At 43.5% G+C, this 20,349-nt stretch overlaps 1 protein-coding gene across 2 annotated transcripts in view; it reads left to right on the forward strand.

Moving 5' to 3' along the window:
- GRIP2 (glutamate receptor interacting protein 2) overlaps positions 1 to 20,349 on the forward strand; it is a 496,366-nt gene that overhangs the window by 226,870 nt on the left and 249,147 nt on the right. The window contains exon 1 of one of the 2 annotated variants that reach the window (XM_077325343.1): positions 6,205 to 6,232. The exons of the other annotated variant lie outside the window; for it this stretch is intronic. Within the exon in view, the coding sequence (XP_077181458.1) occupies positions 6,220 to 6,232 (13 nt within the window). The 5' untranslated portion in view covers positions 6,205 to 6,219. Of the gene's footprint in view, positions 1 to 6,204; positions 6,233 to 20,349 lie in introns of those variants that run through there. 2 annotated transcript variants of the gene reach the window in all.

Here is a 20,349-nt window from a genome sequence, read left to right on the forward strand (position 1 = left end):
ACAGCCAAGGAATACCACGACCGCCGTGCAGAGACAGGCAGTGGCAAACCCCCTCTGAATGCCTCTTGCCTGGAAAACCCTCTGGGGTCACCATACATCAGTTGCAACATTGTGCCAAATAAAGCAGTGAATGCATACCTCAGCTGCATGTGTGATGACTGTTCGCCAACTCTTACTTACCCGTTAAGTTCTCCTCTGAGACTCCCACTGAAATGAATGCCCAAGCCTTCTAAATTGAATGTGAGACTGGGAAACTATTCTTTTCGATGAGAGCTGCCATTTGCCAGAAGTTGAACCACCCAAGGGTGGTACAGACTTCCCTTATTATCTTAGCCATTCTTCAACCACTAGCCATATGCGCTGGCCCATCTAGGGCTGAGAAGTCTTCTGAATTTGGTGCCTGCCTGGAGCTACAAAAATGGAATGAGAATGGTTTGACAAGCCCCTGGCAGGCCATACAGCATGATGGAGGTGAGTTTAGTATGGTGGGCTACAAGCTACAGAAGATGCTTTTAAAAGTTGCCCTGCCTGAAGCACACTCTTTCCCCATATGAGATCTCTACTTCTTAACCCGGAGATCCTGCTGATATCTGTTAATGTTCTTGGAAAGCATGCAATTGATATGCCTTCTGCCCGTTCCTAACAGCACCTGTCTTTACTGCTCTAGTCATTCTATCCCCCAGCAGCTGTTTTGCCTCTCTTCTTGCTCTGTCTGCTGTAGGCTAAAATCAGAGCCCTAAGATGCGGGGAAAGTAGAGTCATGTGTTGGGGAGCACAACAGCTGCATCTCCTCTTGCACTTTCAGAAGTTATGCACAGGATGTTTTAAGAAGAATATGGTACATATTTTCATATGGAAAGATGTGTTTCCCGTGTGTAACTCTGCCATATGATACTGCTCGGGCTGTTCCCAAAGACAACGTTATTCCACGGCTATGTAACAAGCCACCATTATTAAAACTTCTACAACATTGTCTAGAACAGAGGTTTCACAAGTTACTCTGTCTCCTCTGCTGACTGACATTCCCTTGAGCCAAACTAGATGGGGAGCAGGTTCTCCTATAGTTTTTATTCACTCCAAAACAATTTTGTGGGTCTGCTGATTTGATTGGGGGAATGGTACCACAAGAGGGTTAGCTGTGGGTAGATGCTATGCTTATCCCCCCCCCCCCAGCTTGAGGCATTTATTTAGAGTGGAGGAGTAGAATCCCTCTCCAGTGTTTTTTTTTCCTTCAGTCAGATGAGCAGCCCCGTGTAGTAAAACAAAAATGCAGAAAACATCCTCATCAAGACTGTCCTCCATCACCGCTAGGTCAACCCTAGGAAGGATTTTTTTCTGTTTTTCTGTCTGACAGCAATCTATAGAAGTAGCACAGGGATTTTCTAGGAGTTACCTGGTGCAGTCTCTGTGCCACCGCATTTAAAATAATCAGAGTCACTTAAAACAAAATAAAAAACCCCTTGCAATTTCCATTTGAGCCCAGTAAAATTCTCTTTCCCTTAAGCTTCTGCTCCATCCCTTTCCCAGGTTCATTAGCTGTGAATGCATTCAGGCAGGATCATAGTCTCAATACTTAGGAGTATATGGAAGCTGTGCGCTGACAATATTTTGCTGCAATGCTGATTGCATGTCCTCACGAAGGTCAATGCGAGATCTGACATTAAATTCAACAGAGCTGGGATTTCATCTCAAGTGGCTGGTTAATTCCTGCAGTTTCAGTCTCCCTGCTGCTTTTAGCGCAATTGCCATTTGCTATAGTAAACAGGTGAAGAAAGCTAACAAAGTTCAAGTCAATCACTATAGCCAGTCCCAAATGGCACATCTCAAGGGGACTTTGTGAGCCCACTGTCAAAAACGTCCACATGCTCAGCAATTAAAGACCAATCTTGGGTGATACAATGTGATGGACATTCACTTTACCCTGTGGCTATATTGAACAAGGCCTGTGTAAGATTCACCATGCCACCAGAGCATCTGAGAAAAAGATTAAGAGGTAGAGCATTGGTGCTTTGTGTGCAGAAGGTCTCCAGTTCAGTCCCTGGCATCGCTAGTTTAAATGATCAGATATATGAAGCTGACTTACACTGCCTTATCATTGGTCTGCCAAGATCAGCCTCAGCTGTTCATACTGGCAATGACTCTCCAGTGCCTCAGGTAAAAGTCTGTCACATCACCTATTGCCTGGTCTTTTTACGTGGAGATACTGTGGTTTGAACCTGGGACTCTATGCATGCCAAATATGGAAGATCAGTAGATACTAGAAAAACACCTTCTGCGGTTGCTCAGTGAAGAGATGACACACAAGCCACTGAGAGCCAGGTGCCATTGAGAGCTTACATCCTGATAGTTGATTAATGCTGCTGAAGAAAGTTATGAAACAGGTTCTATTATACAGGAATCATGTTCAGCATGCATTATAGAGTGTTTCTCTTTTGGCTTCCAAGGACTGGACAATAAACAGGACTTAGAATTTTCGATTTACATATGATTGTATTATTGCAGACATCTAACATTATTGCTTTTATCTCTAGTACCTCCGACAAACGTCTTTCATATCACCTACTGCTTGGTCTTTTTAAGTGGAGATGCTGTGGTTTGAAGCTAGGACTATGCATGCCAAGTAGATGCTCTTCCATGAACCACTGTCAGAAACCCTGGAGAGCTGCTACCAGCCTGAGTACAGAACACTGACTCTGAGATACTAATGGTCTGACTCTGTATAAGGCAGTTTTCTGTAATAATGGGAGCAAAAGTGAGAAGTTAGAACTGCAGAAAGGAGACTGTTGAATAGCAAATTGCCATCAATAGAAAATCAGACAATTTCACATTTCTGGCCTTCTGAGACAACTTTTCAAAGGAAGCGCATTTACGCACCTTGGCAGGAGCGCAACTTACCATCGTGTCCCAAGCCAGGAATTTGGGGGTGACCATCGATGCCTCCCTGACTATGGAGGTGCAGGTCAAGAGAGTAGCAGGCCAGGCATTTTTCCATTTGTCAGGCTTGGCTACTAGCGCCCTACCTGTCCTCTGACCACTTGGCCACAATGATCCATGCAACAGTCACCTCCAGATTAGATTTCTGTAACTCATTCTACGCGGGCCTGCCCTTGTCTTTGATCTGGAAACTTCAGCTAGTGCAAAATGCAGCTGCAAGGGACACTGGCACACCTTGTAGGGCCCACATCCAGCCTGTGCTGAGGCAGGTGCATTGGTTGCCAATTGCTGTCCGGATCCGGTTCAAGGTTTTGGTTTTAACCTTCAAGGCTTTACCCATACACCTGAGGGACCGCCTTTCGCCCTATGTACCCCGCAGGGCCTTATGAAATCTATTGGGTGTTCCCGGGCCCAGAGAAGCGCGCCTAGCCTCAACCAGGGCCAGGGCTTTCTCTGTCCTGGCCCCTACCTGGTGGAATGAGCTCCCGGGTGAGCTACGGGCCCTGCGGGAGCTGTCAACATTCCGCAGGGCCTGTAAAATGGAGCTATTCTGCCAGGCCTATGGTTGAGGCTAGGACTGGTGAGGAAGATGATTGCCCCCCATGAGGTCTGAAGTATACACCATTACCCTCCATCCCCTAATGCCCTTGTTTGGGTAGGGGGAGAGTGGCATTTTCCACATGTTGGGTATTTTTAAAGTCTTTTAGTGCGAGTGTAATGGGGGATTTTAAGACTACTGTAACCCGCCACGAGCCTGTAGGGAGTGGCAGGAAATAATAATAATAATAATAATAATAATAATAATAATAATAATAATAATAATAATAATAATAATAATAATAATAAGCATACTGAAGCTGATTTCTGTTGCTTTTTTAGCAGCAGCAAGGTGATGAAGAAGGCATGAGGGTAAAGTAGACTTTTTGTGGAATGTAATAATTATTACATAGTAAGAATTACATAATTGGTATGATCATAGTGTTTTGTCCCATTGAATAGTATCCAGAAACTCTACCAGTTTCACACGACCACATGAAGCTGCCTGTAGTGAGTCTGACAATTCAGCGTCAGTATTGCTTGCTCTGACTGGAAGCCTTGGCTGCTTTTGATTACTACTGAATTAGACAACTGAAGATGGGAGGCAATCAACTGACACTAACAACTCACCCATGTTTTATACTTCGTGGACAGTTAATTTCCATGCAATCTCTTTGTAGGGTGAATAAGCCTTCTCTTCAAAGCCATGTCACTGTGTCTAACCACATGGCATGTGGAAGTACTACCATCAATGCTCCCGTTGTGTGACACCATCAGGTGTCTTGCTGTAAAGGTCAAGTTTGGGCCTACTGAGGACTTGGCAGCCCTAGCCCAAGATCACCTGGTGAGCAAAGTCGGAGACTGCAGTGCACTGCCTCTTTATGTGGAGTATTTTTTCCCCCTGAACCTCACATTCCATGACTGAATAGACCCATGGAAATCCATCTAGCAATGGGGAACTTCAGCATGCGTGACTGCATGCTGGATTCCCTCCATAGCTTTAAGGGTCTCGAATTTCATTTTTAATTGGGCCTTCTATCAATTTTGATTAAAATGGTAATAATTTATATTATTTGAGTATTATTGTTATACTAGATCTAAAGCCCATTTCACTTTGAAATGAAATGGGCCCTAGATGGCCTGAGAGCAAGCCCACCCCCCCACCCGTGGCTCTCTTGAGCCTTCTCCCGGCCGGCGGAGCAACCTCGCCGCATCGCAGACGCGGCGAGGCCGCTCTGCCGGCCAGGAGAAGGCGGCACAGCCCACCCCTCACCCGTGGCTGTCTGGGCAGGTGAAGCAGCCAATGGGGAGCCGCGCTTTGCGCGGCTCCCCATTGGCTGCTTGGGGCGGGATAGACATTCGGAGGGGCCAATCAGGAGCTGCTTCGCGGCTACTGATTGTCCCCTCCAAGTTTTTATCCCGGACAGGGCCCGCCCTAACTCCTCCCACACTACCTTTACTGCTTTATTCAGTCCGTGGCGCTCCGTGCCACGGGGCTGTTTAAAGATATCCTAAGAGATACAGAACCCAATTTTTTTTAAAGGAAGCTTTAAGAAGGAAGCTGGTTTTAACTAATATTCTTGCTTCATGTCAGACTACATCTCGCACATTGCTAAGTGATAGGAATGCCATTCCTGGGGATCTCCTGGTTTTGCAGCTCAAATCCAGGTGACAGAGATCAGTTCCTCTAGAGCAGTGGTCCCCAGCCTTTTTATCACTGGGGACCAGTCAACGCTTGACAATTTTACTGAGGCCTGGGGGGAGGGGGTAGTCTTTTGCCAAGGGACGTCACCGCTGCCTGAGCCCCTCCTCCGCTTGCTTTCCCGCCAGTGCCCCTGACTTCCTGCTTCCTGCTGGGGGCACTGCCAGTAGCAGCTGCGCAGTGCCATGCCGAGGGGGAGCTCCAGCCATGGCAGCCGCTGGAGAGCACCAAAGGTAAGCCGGCGGCAGAGTAGCAGGGCAGCCCCCGAGGCAGCAGCCAGGGAGCAGGATGATGAGGAGCCGCGGTCTGGTACCAACTGATCCATGGACCGGTCCCGGTCCCGGTCCCCGGACAAGGGGTTGGGGACCACTGCTCTAGAGAAAATGGCTGCTTGGAAGGGCAGACTTCATAGTATGATACTCCACTGAGGTCTCTCGCTACCCCAAATTCTGGGCTCTCCCGGCTCCACCCCCAAAGTATCCTGGTATTTCCCAACCTAGAGCCAGTAATCCTACTAAGTGAGGTGCTATACTGGCTGAAATTAGAGCATGTTTCATTCCAGTTGCTTTATCTTCGCTTTCTTCATTTAATAAGATAGTTGATGCTTTGCTAGTCTTTTTGAAGGGAAGGAAAAAAAGATGCTGTGGAAGTCATAATCTGAAAGCTTGAAGGTGTGTGTTCTTGTTTTGCAACCTCATCTTTTCCTTGGCATTAAAAAAATCCCTTCCACTCTCAACTCGGAGAGAGGAGTTTCTGATCAGTTGTACTAAACTGCTACATTCATTTCCCCATGTTCTCTCTCAAGAACATTAATAGCCACACAGTGCTTTACTGAGATACGCCGGCAATACCCCAGCTGCGAGACGTGGGCTTCAGCAATCAGGCTGTCTGGTAATTAATGGGAAGTGAAAAGCCAGCTGGAAAACATAACTCTACAGGAAGGTGGGATGTGAAGAGATAATTTTGGAACATTTGATGAGCACAAAGGAGAAAAATCTCTGCAAGGCTGTGCCAAACACTTTGTAAATTAAGGATATTTTCGATATATGCTTTTTTGTTGTAAGTACTCTTTGGGGTTTTCCCCACAATACTTCTTTTTATAGGAATTCTTCTTTTCTTCTCCACTAAAGTTCTCTTTTATTTTAGGGAAACTGAAGACGGTGGTTGCTACTGTGGTTGTCAGTGAATATGGTGATTAGGTTATTCCAAAACACCAATATTGTAATCACTCAGGCTGTTATAGCAGAAAATGGGCAATATTTTAAAAGGACCCTTGGGAGATCTATGAGGAACTATGGAGAGGAAATCCTATTTCTCCCCCTCTTACCAGCTAATGATATCCCCACAGATTTTGCATAATAGAATTACAATCCAAAATGAAGCCTAAACTCCAGTACTTTGTGTTTTGTGTCCATATTAACTGGGGGTGGGGGCACTACCTCCTTAATTATTTTAATTAAGATAAAATTATTTTCCTGCAAATCTGGGATTCCCCTGAGAACCTTTAGAATAGTTAACTAGTGCTGATGCCAGTCTTTCACTATTAAATCAAGGTTGCTCCCCCACATGGCCAATTCCCCAGGGTTGGAAAACATGGCTGGGCAAAATGCAAAAAACAGATTACTGCACAAGAACATAATGCAGAATGTAAAATTCTGCATGGGGGCAGGGGGTCAGAGCACAAACTCTGTATGGAAGCAACCACTGTGTTGTACACCTTAGCTGGCTGGCCTCTGGGGGAGGGTATTCTAATCTCCCATACTATTTCCCAAAGTGTTCCGGTACAAAAGAGTCTGAAATGTAATAAAAACAGAGTTTAAAAAAAACCTTTTGATAGATGTAATTCCAGTTAGCACGTAGTGCAGTTTGGTATTGAGAGAAATTTAAAAAATAGGTAAAGTTGCCTCTAATGCAGATCATGACCTTATTAGTTTTTTAAATTCTTTGCTACATATTGGCAACATGTTTAATTTAACAGTGCATTAGCATGAGTTTATGTGAATGGTGGTTTTTTAAAAATTATGTGGCCTTGGCTGTGTGTGACATGCTCTCGGAACCAGGGCTCTGTCACAGCCTGGACTTTAATCCTTTTGATGAAAACACTGGAATGAGATCCAGTGGAGACCTTCTAAGAATGGCACAATTTCTGCCAAGGAAGTGTGACTTTCTCACCCCTGCCCTGCAGTCCCGAATGCTCCCTAAAATGTTGTTTGGGAGACATTTGGGCCTGCAGTGTGGGGCGGGAGTTGAGAAAGTTATGTTCTACAGCTCTGGATTAACCATTGAGTAAAATAAGCACAGGTTTAGGGCTGTAAGGGAAGGAGGGCACCACTAAGTACTCCCCTAGTTATCATACCCATAACTCTTTCACTGCCACACTCAACATAAATTGAATTTTTGGTAATAGTCTACTGTGTTCAACTAAATCTGCATTGCTAAAAAAAATTTCTTTGGCATGGTAAGTCACTAAGTATCAAAGTATAGTGTGAAGATGTCATCATCAGATATCAGATTTATTTCGTCTCATGGAATGAAGTCTACCTTGAAGATGAAATATTCTTCTCAGTCATTCCTTCTGTTATGGCTATTCATAAGAAATAATAGGCAGTGAAGCTGCTAGCACTGAGAAGGGGGCCAGGAGGGACAAGTGTCCAGGCCTGTGCACATCCAAGGAGCTGTGAAAATCAATATAAAATCAATATATTAGATGACATCAGATTAGTGTTGATCTCTACCACCCAAACTCGTGTTGAGACATCTTAAATTGTCTGTTCCTTAGTTAAAGGCTTTCTCACTTTCTGCTTCCCACTACAGTCCCAGATTTCCCTCAATTTCTTATTGAGCCTTAATATTTTATCAGTTAAACAATGGGAGGGCTGAGAGGCACCTTTGAAGAAGAAGAGTTGGTTCTTATATGCCGCTTTTCCCTACCCGAAGGAGGCTCAAAGCGGCTTACAGTCGCCTTCCCATTCCTCTCCCCACAACAGACTCCCTGTGGGGTGGGTGAGGCTGAGAGAGCCCTGATATCACTGTTCGGTCAAAATAGTTTTATCAGTGCCATGGCGAGCCCAAGGTCACCCAGCTGGCTGCATGTGGGGGAGCGCAGAATCAAACCCGGCATGCCAGATTAGAAGTCCGCACTCCTAACCACTACACCAAACTGGCTCTCCAATTTGCTGGGCTAAGCTTATAGCATCAACTGGCCTTAATCCAACCCTGATTTTCCATGAATGGAAATCTACCAAAACCCTCCATTCAATCCTGCCCATTATTATTTGCCAAAGTGTTTTTAGTAATATTGTCAGTGGCCCTCATAGACCATTTACACCCTGGAGGTTTCATGCTGGGTTGCAAGCTGGAGTTTTAGTCGTGGCAGTTGCCCAACCTCTTCCTGCACTCACACAGGGGAACATTTGGCCTGGTGCACATCATCTGCCCCTGATTTGTGCTCCTGCACGGGAGCTGGGGCAGTGAAGTTCCCAGTGCATAAATGGTCATAGGTAGCCTTTTGCAGCAGAAACTGTTTTACATAGTTGTTTTATCTGTTGTATTTATCTTGCATTCGTGTTCAAAAAATCCTTTGGCCCATTGTATTCTCCTTTTTTTTTAACTTACTGCTTTATTATTTTGCAGTTCCTAACTAACAATGTCTTGGAAAGATAAAAATAACAACCTAGGATTTTCTAGACTTTTTTCTGATATTGAAAATAAGAGGGGAATTAGAACAGCTCATGAGACTGAACAGAAATACCAAAAATGAAATAAGGCCTGGCACTCTTTTCACTGAGATTTTTAAAAAATGAATAAACCAGTAGATATGACATCTATTTACCATGGCCCTTTTTTCTTCTGCATACTAGGTATGAGCAACAGTCATGCACATCTGTGCAAAGGGTGAATACATGCCCTTACCTTTGGAATCAATACTGAAATAGAAAGGGTTTCTACAGGACTTTGTCATGTATATGTATTGCTAATTAAAGGGGACCTTTTCCATCTCCAGTGATATTGTACCCAAGGTGATTGTAAATGAGTTAAAAATGTTTATTTGCTGCAGACAGACTTGGGCAGAAAAGGTTAATCAAACAATGTTCTCTAGGGAAGAGGGAACTGTAGGAACTGTAATAGGCCAAGTATTGATTTTATGGCTTTATACTTCATATTTTTCTGGCAAACAGGGCTAGTCTTATAAGGAGCTGAGTTCCCATTGGGCTTACTTGTAATAAAGGTCACTATGCCTTTTGCTAACAGAAAAGTAAAGAAAATAGATGCATGAGAGAGGCAGGTTTGATTGAATTCATGCCATTGTTTGATTGAGTCATCTGTAGCTGTTTGCCCCAAAGTTTTTTTTATATAGATTGTCTACACTATGATGTGGGGCCTTCTGTGTGGGAACGATTGGGAGATCTTACTTGGCAGCAAATCATTAGCTCTGATGGTCTTTTTGGTCCTTTTCCCATAAAGATTGGAATAGAGACAACTTATAAGGAAAGAATGCTAATGGTCTTTCTTTCTGATAGGTTTTATGGGCAACTTCTGTTTATTTTCTGTCTGTTCTCTGCTAAAGGAGAGATCTCAGTAAGTATGCTGAAGCAGTAACTAGGAGCTGGCAGCTTGGTTACTGTTATTAATGAAAACATGAAAGATTCATGTATGAAAGGAAATATGTGGAGATTAAAGACATCTGGCATGTGCTAGTGGAATTTCTCTCAAAACTTGTCAACCATCACTGATTTTGTGGATATATGAGATAAGTCAAAAAGTATTGCTACTATACTAGGGTTCCAGTTCATATTCCAAACAAAACAATTTTCACGAAGGACACCGGATGATCATGGGGTCTTATTATGAAGAAATGTTCAGAAAATTGAAAAAAAAATTGCATTGGTGAGAAAAAGGCCAAGAACATTGCACCAAGAATTTTTTTCCCTATCATATCAATGCACTTGCTCATTCTTCAAGGGTAGCGAGGGCTGTCCTATGAGAATTTTGCTGGGAAACTTTACCCCGTCCACCCTACAGCCCTGATCTTGTTCCTTCAGACTTCTTTTTGTTCCCAAAGCTCAAAGAACATTTAAAAGAAACACAATTGGAGTCCCTCGAGGATGCAAAAACTGGTGTTTTGATGTGGTGTAAATCAAAGAGCACAGAATTCTTCAGGGAATGGTTAGAGAGATGGAAACAGTGCCATCAGAAGGGTATAGACCTAGATGGTGGATATGTCAAGAAACAATAGCTTCACAGTTTGATATCATTGTTTAGTGAAGGTTTCTATGATTTCGTAGCAATACTTTTTCACTGACCTTCATAGATCCACTTTTACAAAGTTGGTATTGAAATCAAGGGTACTAAGTGTCACACCCTAAAATGTGTTGACCTTCTAGCATCTATGTTAGTATAGAGCCAAAGCCTTTCTGTACTTTGGAACTTCTGTTACGAGGACAGGAGGGAGGTCTAATTTTTGTTGAGAGAATAGTAATTAGTTCTCTCTAGTTGTTAGCTTTTTGCCCTGTCAGGCAAAAGGCTACCCTACAATCTACTGACTCACATAATGGCCATTGTGTCATTGCCATTCCCTTATCACTTAACCTCAAAATAAACAAGTTAAATTAAGAGTAATGTGAACTGTGGGTGGTTCACTCTTTTAAAAGGAACCTTGTAATATGGTTCACAAATCTGATGTGATGGTGGAGATTTGAAGAAGAGTTGCCTTTTATACTCCTCTTTTCTCTACCTTAAGGAATCTCAAAGCAGCTTACAATCTCTCCCCACAACAGGCACCTTGTGAGGCAAGAGGGGCCGAGAGAGTGTTCTGACAGAACTGTGGCCCAAAGTCTCCCACCTGGCTTCATCTGAAGGAGTGGAAAATCAAACCCAGCTCCCTGGGTTAAAGTCCAACACTCTTTGCACTGCACCATGCTTATGGGCAAAATTTTCCAGAAAATTGATTGCAACAGAACACCGATTCTCCAGACTCAAGATTTCTCATTATCCAAGTCTTTTTTCCCCTCATGTAATTAATATTCTCTTAAAAGACACATTTTTTTCAAACTTGTGATCACCCAAATACTTTTAGATGTTGCCTTAGGCTACTGATATAGCTGAGGGACCCTCAAAATCCACCAACTTCACTTTACTTACTGGGAATGAAGGCTGCAACTTTGAAATAGGATGTGGAGAACCAGAAAAGTAAGCTATCTAATGAAAAGGACTTCATTGTAATCAACTGAATGAAACTGAGCAAAGAGAGGGCTGCCTACTCAAATTATGTACTGAGGCAAGATCTTGCATATCCAGCGCGTCTAAGGCGGGAGCCTCATTACAGCAACTGCATGGAGAATCCCCCTCCTTTTGAATCCACCTGAATATCTCAATGAGATAAATAGCAAGGGGAAAAAAATCTAGAGTCTTGCATTCTTTACCGAGGCTGGGGAATTGTCTGCTACTTCAAACCCTTCCATTACACAAGCTTTTGTTACGGACCTACGACATTTTTATATTGATGTCAGTGGAATTAGCGGCAGCAAACTGAGCATGAATCATACACCTAAAGGAGGAAAACAGCAGTGCTAATTGCATTGCGGGGGATCTGTTTGGAGGAGGCCGGCCGGCCTCCAGAATACCCAGAGACATGAATTCATGCTGTGGATTAATGGCCCACGAACAATCACAATCAGTTTAGGAAAGCAAATCTGCTTGGGAACCAAGAGTCCTTGGGGGTGAAAGGGGTAGATATTGCCTCTCTATTTTATAAACTACAAGGCAGGTGCATTTATTTCCATATATTACCACTAATACTGCTGCTCTGTATTCTACTCTTCCACTAAGCTATGTCTGAAGCCATTCTCCACCCTAAGGACTTTCCCCCTAATTCTAATGTGGCCTGGTTCCAACAAAAAAAAATATTTGGAGGAAGGGCCCTTAGGATACTGCGGTAGGATACTGCTCACCATCAGTTACTGCCTACTGTAATTTCGGCAAACAGGTGAGATTCTGAAGAACCAATATGTGCAATTAATCAAATGGATATTTGGTGTTCCTGATAGCTAAGTCTTGCCTGTCTGTTTACATTCTGCTTTAGAAAGTTCTCAGAGCTTTACATATGCTGTAAGGAGAGAGAGGAAAATTTACCTTTGCCAATGCCTTCCTCCAATCTGGATCTGGCCTAGAGGCAGGCCCTGGAGACCTCCCAGAATTACAGCCGATCGCCAGGCCAGAGATCAGTTCACTTGGAGCAAATGGCTCTGATGAAGGGTAGATTCTATGAAATTGTACCCTACTGAGTTCCCTCCACTCCCCAGGCTTAACTGCCAAATTGCCAGGAGTTTGACAGCCCTAACCTAAGCCATATTATAATCTTTACAATAAACCTGTAAAATAGGCCAGAATTGGCCCTTCTGTTGCAGTGGCTGACAGCAGCAGGCTTGCTGGAGGTTGCCCAAGACCTTCACCTTCACCTTCATCATTCCCCACTCCATGATATGTAATGAAGTACATAAGTAAATCCATGCAGGAGGATGAAGCAGAAGGATGCTGAGACGGTATATTGGACTGTGCTATTTCAAACTGCAGAGGAAGATTCAGGAGCACCATGTATTGCCGCTCTTTCCCTTATCTTAATGGTATTACTTGGGTGTTTTCATATCCTTTGTTCCTGTTCCTCCTACCCATTAACCATGATCTTTTCATATTCTCATCCTTAAATTGCAAGCTTCACAAAATCTGACAGAATCAAGTAACCTGGGCTATGGAGGTTAGGGCACTTAAAAATATTACAGTGGAATTATTAATGGTCAAACCCAATCCAAACACTTTATGCCAGAGTTGTGTTTTGAATCACATGTTTAATAGAAGCAACGCTAAAACTTTATTACAGATTATGTAAATATTCATAATTTGAGAGAGATCAGTCACTCTCTTCTTCATCTTCTTCACCTTCACCTTCACCATCCCCCTCTCCACTTTCTGGTCCTTCACTCATAACTTCTGTTGAAGGGGGGTTCTCCGATTTCTCAGCAGAGCTCTCTATGTCTCCATCTGTTGCTGAAGATGCTGCTTTTGGACTGATGGCCTCTGTTGTTTCTGAACTCTTTTTCTCAATGGACTTATCAGAAGGAGTAGAAGGTGTTGGTGGTGGTAGTGGTGGTGGTTCAGGAGCAGGTGGTGGTGGTGGTGGTGGTGGAGGAGGAGGAGGAGCAGGAGGAGGAGCAAGTTCTGCTGGTGATGGAGGTGGAGTAACAGTGGAAATCCGTTGTTCCAGCATTGGTTCAGATAATATTTTTTCAACACTGGGCTTTCGTAACGGTGGGGTTCCCGTGTTCGAGCTGGTCAGATCCACTTCCTTGAAGGATTCTTCATCATGCAGTTTGTCCAGTGTATTATTCTTTACTTTATCCGGATTATAATACGTATCTTTGAGCCAAAGAGGCTTATCCCTCAAAGGAGAGGGTGTTCTGGGAAGTTCTTCATCTGGCAGGGGTTTCTTTTCTTTGCTCAGAAAGCTCTTCTCCTTGGCTGCAGAACACTGAGACCCGGCCTCAATTAGGCAGATAACAGCAACGATAATCAGAATGATGGTGGTCACTGAAATAGCCAAGAGCAGCTTGTTTCCATATCCGTATGCTGGAATCCCCTCATTTGCTAGCCTGGCTGAAGGCTTCTCCAGTTTTGGTGTGCTTGCTGTGATCATATCAGCTGCATCTAGGGAGGGCCAAATATTCCATAGGGAGGAGGTTTCATTGACATGTTCACTAAAGAGTTTCATGAGGAGGTCTGTTTCAGTGATGAGTTTCGCACAAGCCACCTGGAGTGTGGGTGACGTGCAATCTATTTTCAGGATGCAGACCATGTGAGAGATGAGTTTCCTCACAGATGTGTTTGGGATTAGGTCAGTCAACTTCTCATTCAGCTCATTTTCAAAGACTTCACCCTCACCCTGAATGTTGGCATCTTGACGTGGCAAGAAGCCCGAAGGGGGAGAGACAGAAGTCCCCTGAGGTGAGGGCTCATTCAAGGAGGGTTCTGAGTCACCTGCCGAGATTTCTCCTGCAACATGTTTAGTTCCCTGTAGGAGCGGTTTCAGCAGCTCTTCCTTTGTCAATATCTGAGACCCAAGTACCTTCTTCAGTACTACCACAGAGTTTGCACCATTAGGGAGGTTAGTCAAGTCACTGTTTTCACTGTCTACTACCATGGAGGCTTTGGGCTCTAGAACATTAGTCTGAGCATTTCCAAGGGGACGGAAGAGCTGCTTGGCGGGATTGAAGAAACGGAAGGGTGCACTGAGCTTCTGGGCCTCCCGCTAGTTTCCTCCTGCTATCTGCAGACCTTTTCCAGGCCTCATTTGTTGGCTTCCGTAAAACATGGTCAGACTGCTCATTTTGGACAGTTGCCACTGTACTGACCTTGTTGAGTTCAACAATTCGTTCTTTCAGCGCTACTTGCAGCAGACTGGTGAGAAATAAGTTTTTTTAACTCACTTTTGTCTGCCCAGTTTACGTCCAAAGGCTCATCTGCCTTCTTCTGCATTAACTGCTTGACCAAATTTAACAGGTTAAAATTGGCAACTAAGCTGGAGTAGTTCTGGGCCAAAACCAGAGAGTTGGTTCAGTTCTCTCTGGCATGGCATGGTCGTGCATGGCCTTCTCAGGCAAAATGTTAAGCAGGTTGCTGCCATTCAGTTTTCTCATTTCTAATGCCTTCGTGATTTCTTGCACCAGAGGCTCTTCTTTTTCACACAGAGTTACATTTTTATCACATGACCCTGTGCACTCCAACTTGATAATGTCACCCAAAGCATCAATGTCCTCCTTAATCCGGCAAATACAGCAGGACAGCTTTTGGGGCAAGACGAGCGCCCTCAACTGCAGAGAGGTCTGCAGCAGGTTCTCCAGTATCCCAGTCGTCACTTCAGTGGCGTCAAGGTTTAGGACCTTCAGCGCGAGCAGCCTGTAAAAAAAGGAATCCTGAATGACCGCCAGGGGATTGTGGCTGAGATCCACCTTGAGCAAAAACTGCATGCCATGCCAGGCCCGGAATGTTCCCTCAGTGATCTGTTCAATGATGTTGCCACTGAGGTTTATAATCTGCAGGAATGGGACAGCCTCAAATGCATTCCCGTTGATAATTTGTATTTTATTGTATGAGAAGTCCAGGTAGGTAAGCGAGAGCAAGCCTTCCAGAGACGAGTTTTGAAGCCTCGTCAAGCTGTTGTCCTTGAGAACCAAGTATTCAGTCCAAGGATAAGCCCCCCACGCTTCTTTTCCAATAGAGGAAATCACATATCTGGTAAAGTCCAAGTACATGAAAGGATGAGGATCAACTCCTGGCTTGGGAAGAGGAATTTGGTGGAATCCAGGTGATCCTGCTGCAGTTGAGGATTTCCAAACTGCAGTGCCATGAGGTAGGGCATGGCCCTTGAGCTCCTGCTAGCCCCATAAGAGGCACCAGTAACATCCAAAGGTAGAGGTTATCATAAGCCATATCAGCAAGGTTTATGCCACCGAGCAGGTCTTTGCAGACTGCACAGCAACCACTGTGGGCAAGCCTTATGTATGTCTGACAATGGTTGTGACATCATTTAGCAGGATACTCAGCATCATAGCTTAGCCATCCCTATAGCAACAATGAAGGCTTTGCTTGAAAGGCAAGGACTGATGGGCGTGAGACACTGAAAGGAGCTGGGTATTGGCTACAGGTTACAGAATCAGAATCATGGCGCTGAAAGGGGTCTCCAGGGTCACCTAGTCCAATCCCCTGCACAATTCATGAAACATAACTACCTTGGCTCCAACAGTGACCCCAATTTCATGCCCAGATGACACATCTTTTGAAATGTTTTAAATTTACTGTCATAATAGTATAATACTAATGTTGTTCTATGTATAATAGTCATACAATATACAGCATATCCTTATTGCCCAAAATGTATCTCTTCCTTAAACATTTATGGATTTTAACGATCTAGGACCATAAAAAGCCTCTTGTGGAGCAGAGTGGTAAGACAGCAGACATGCAGTCTGAAAGCTCTGCCCATGAGGCTGGAAGTTCAATCCCAGCAGCCGGCTCAAAGTTGACTCGGCCTTCCATCCTTTCGCGGTCGGTAAAATGAGTACCCAGCTTGCTGGGGGAGGGGGGGTAAATGGTAATGACTGGGGAAGGCACTGGCAAACAACCCTGTATTGAGTCTGCCATGAAAACGCTAGAGGGTGTCACCCCAAGGGTCAGACATGACCCAGTGCTTGCACAGGGGATACCTTTACCTTTTAGGACAATAAAAAGATAACGTATTTTATTATAACGAATTTTATTATACAAAATATCCTGAATAAGTTGTTTAAGATTCCAGCTTTGTCTATAAACTGTTTTCTCCAGGTACATATTTTACACAGAGCTATTCCTCCATAATTAGTAGTACCTTCTGCTTCCAATATTCTGCTACTCAAATTGTAGCTGCTATTAGCAAATTCCTTATAAGCTCCTTATTGTTTCTAACATATTAAGATAGCCTAACAGAACTCTAACTGGATTACATGTGATCTCACAATGAAGGTTGCCCAACAAGGTCAGGGCGGAGCTGTGAACTGGTGTCATCCTAATTTCCTGTGTTGGTTATCAGACTGGTCATCCTTACAGGAAGCAGAGGGAGTCTTACAGAGACAGGACAGTCTCTGGAAGGCGTCCTACCAGTCTTGGAGACTTAGCTGGGTAGAGCCAAAGGGTTTTCATCTTCAGATGCTATATCTCCAGGGTATGCAGAGTTTCTTTTGAATTGGATTGTGATCATTCTAGCATGACAATAATGTTATTAGGAATAAAAATGGCCCTTCAGGCATTCCTTTATGTTGCTCATTGGCAAGGAAATACCTGTTACCCTGCAGCTCCCTGGGCCAGCTTTTATTATACAAGAAAAATATTGTTACTGATTAGGCCCTGCTCATGGTAACATGAATTGATTGTGTCAGCTCTAACTAATGAAGCCGGAAGCTGATAAAATGACTATTACACTGGCTTGGCATTATTAGCTTCATTGCTAATTATGTAGACACAACTGCAGTGCTAGTGTTAGAATTAACCATCAAAATAAAATGAAATTGTACTCATAAATCTTGTTGATGAGGAATTTATGAAGGATTATTGCCACTGGCCAAAAAAAAAATCAATCAATATATCAGTACAAACAGAAAGGTGGCTCTGAATCATTGTGTAGAAACAGAATTTGGACAAGGACAACTGTGATGTACTGTATTGTACTTTTTAAAAGCTTAGTACTGCTGTAAAAACAGCTGAAGGACTGTGCAGGGTTGATTATTCTCAGAACTTCTGAGAGATAGGCTGTTCCAAGCATCAATTTGCATAAGCTGAGCAGAGAAAGACTTGAGAGCTGCATGCTGAGGAGAGAATGAGTCAGATTTCTATCTTGACTAAGTTGAGTCTGATTTCAACTTTAGCTGAGAGCAGTTTAACAAAGATAGAGAACTGGGGGGAAGTTGGCAAAGACGTTTGGGAAGAAGGTGAAGACTCCCATTTGGGCAGACCAAAGTGGATAGGTTGCTAATCTCAGTGAAGCTGACCACTTGCCCATTAGGCCCCTGTTCTTCTTGATTGCTCAAAACAAGTGATGAGACCCTGTGTGGGAGATTATTAACCTGGCCCTATCTTCTGGAGAATTCTCAAAGAGGCTAACAGAGGCAGTGATCTGACTCCTACTAAAAAACAAAATAAAACTCAGGAGCCTTGGAACCCAGACAGCTACCACCCCTTTTCACATCTGGCATTCCTAGGGAAGGTAATTGAAAGGGCAGCCATAGACAAACTTTTGGCTTACCTAGAGGAACTTCAGTCTTTGACCCATTTCAGTCTGGCTTCTATCCTGTCCATGGGGTCAAGATGGCATTGGTTGCCCTAATGAATTACTTCCAATAACAACTGGACAGAGGTTGGTTAGCTAGATTTCATGGCAGTGTTCAATGTGACAGATCACAAGCTTCTTACTCACTGCCTTGATGCTGCTGCATACAGGGAATACCCCTTCAGTGGCCGATCTCTTTTCTCATGACGATTTGAATTAAAACATCAATGGGCTCTCTCTATATGGCTGTAACCCCTAAAAAAATGAGAAATCAAAGGCAATAATATCTGATGGCAAATCAGCTAGTATGTTGGATTTTAAAGATGTTAATGGTTTTAATATTTTAATTTAATGATATTTATAAATGAATTGTATACATAGCTTTCTATGTGATTTTAAAATGATGGAAGCCACCCTGAGCCAACCTGCTGGAAGAGGCAGGGTATAAATTTCAAAATAAATAAATTAAGGGGGTGATGTGATGTTAACCATTCAGTTGAGTCCAACTCTTGGCGATCCTACGGCACAACTGCTGCCACGATTTCTGATCGTGCACTGCTTCTTTTAGTTGTATATTGTTTAGCCCAGTGTCCATTTCATTGTAATAAACCACTGTGTTCTTTGTCAGCCTTGTTTCCGTTTTCCACTGACCAATCCTAGCTTAATTGCTTTCTCCATTGAGTTGGATCGCATGATAGGGCCAAAGTAAGTGAGCCGGAGTTTTGTGATTTTGCCTACCAGTGATAGATCAGGCTTTATGCACTGTAGTATTTCCTTGTTAAGGGGATAGATCTAATGAGAAGAGAATTTCCCTACCCAATCAAACAGGGAGTAAGTTCTGAAGAGTGCAGAGATCTCTGGTCTGGTGTGGAAAGAGGGTACCATCCTTCTAGAAATCAAAAGAATCAGAGAATACTAAAGAAAGTTCACTAAAGTGGTTAGGAATACATTGGAACAAAACCCTCTCAACAAATATTTTAAGTTACTGTGAATAGTTTAAGAACTGTCATTAGCCTTCTATATAAGAACCAAAGTCTGTGCATGTACTGATTTTACCTCATAGTTACCTTTATTGAGTTACCTCAGTAATTTTACCCCTGTTTTCACCTGGGCTTTCCCTCTGTATGTCAAATAAAATATTTAATTAATTTAATTTAATTAATTTAATTAATTAATTTAATTAAAATCTTCTTAAGTACAATTTCAGTTGTGTTAGTTAATGAAGGCTCCCATTCCATCCATCAGGTTCCTGGGCTGAGCAAACAGTCAAAATATTATACTGCAACAGAGTGGAATAGACAGAATTGTCCAGGAAAGAAGAAAACAGACAACTAGGCTCTCAGTGACAGAAGGGAAAGAAAAACAGAGGAAATCTTGCCTCTGAGGGAGAGAAGTGGATGGGTGGGGAGGCTGTCATAACAGCTTTTCATACAGGAAAAAGATTAATGGCACTTGCTGAAATTCTCTTTTCTGCACAATTATAAAAGATCTTTTGTCTACAGCTAAGGTTGTCAGTCTCTAGATTTGGCTTGAGATCTACTGAAATTACAACTAGTTGCCAGGCTACAGAGATTAATTCCCCTGAAGAAAATGGCCACTTTGGAAGGTGAACTCTATAGCATAATATTATATCCCCTCCCCACACCCTGCCCTCCCCAGACTCCACCTCCACAATCTCCCAGTATTTCCCAGGCCCGAACTGGTGACTCTACATACAGCCACAACGGCCAAGAAGTGGATGCTTTTTGGTGCTTCAGGATCACGTGGTTTTGTTCGGCACTTGATCCTGTGACCTTTGTCTTAAGCTTTAATAGTTCAAGGGCTGCCCTGCACCTGCAAACCAAAAATTCAGTCCTATGCTTGGGAAGCAGGGCAGAGTCAGTTCTCCAAGAAATTCTTCTCTCTGCCTTGATTTTCACTCGGCACCACTCCAGGTACTACTTCCCACTCTTGTTCCCATAAGCTCATTTGATGTCATATAGAAGAGCAACAAGGGCACCTTCCATGTCCCCAGTGGAGTACCAGAATGCAGAGACATACATAGTATGGCAAACCAGAAGACACACCATGACACTTGGAGATAGAGGGACCACTTAAGCTGTTGTTCCACCAGGAAGCTGTCTGCTACTCTGCTACGTGGTGAATGCAGAAAATGAAAAATGACCCAAGCCCCATGGAATATGTCTCTCTTTAGGAAGAGGTGGTGGTATCTACACCTACCGACTTGGCTATCACCAATCAGAGGCAGCTTTGGATTTGGGGCAGGATCTGAATGCTGAACTTGAGAGCACGCAAGGAGATAGAAATACTAGAGTAACACATGTCT

The sequence above is a fragment of the Paroedura picta genome, chromosome 3 (genome assembly GCF_049243985.1).
Source record: "Paroedura picta isolate Pp20150507F chromosome 3, Ppicta_v3.0, whole genome shotgun sequence".
In the NCBI taxonomy this organism is placed as follows: Eukaryota; Metazoa; Chordata; class Lepidosauria; order Squamata; family Gekkonidae; genus Paroedura; species Paroedura picta.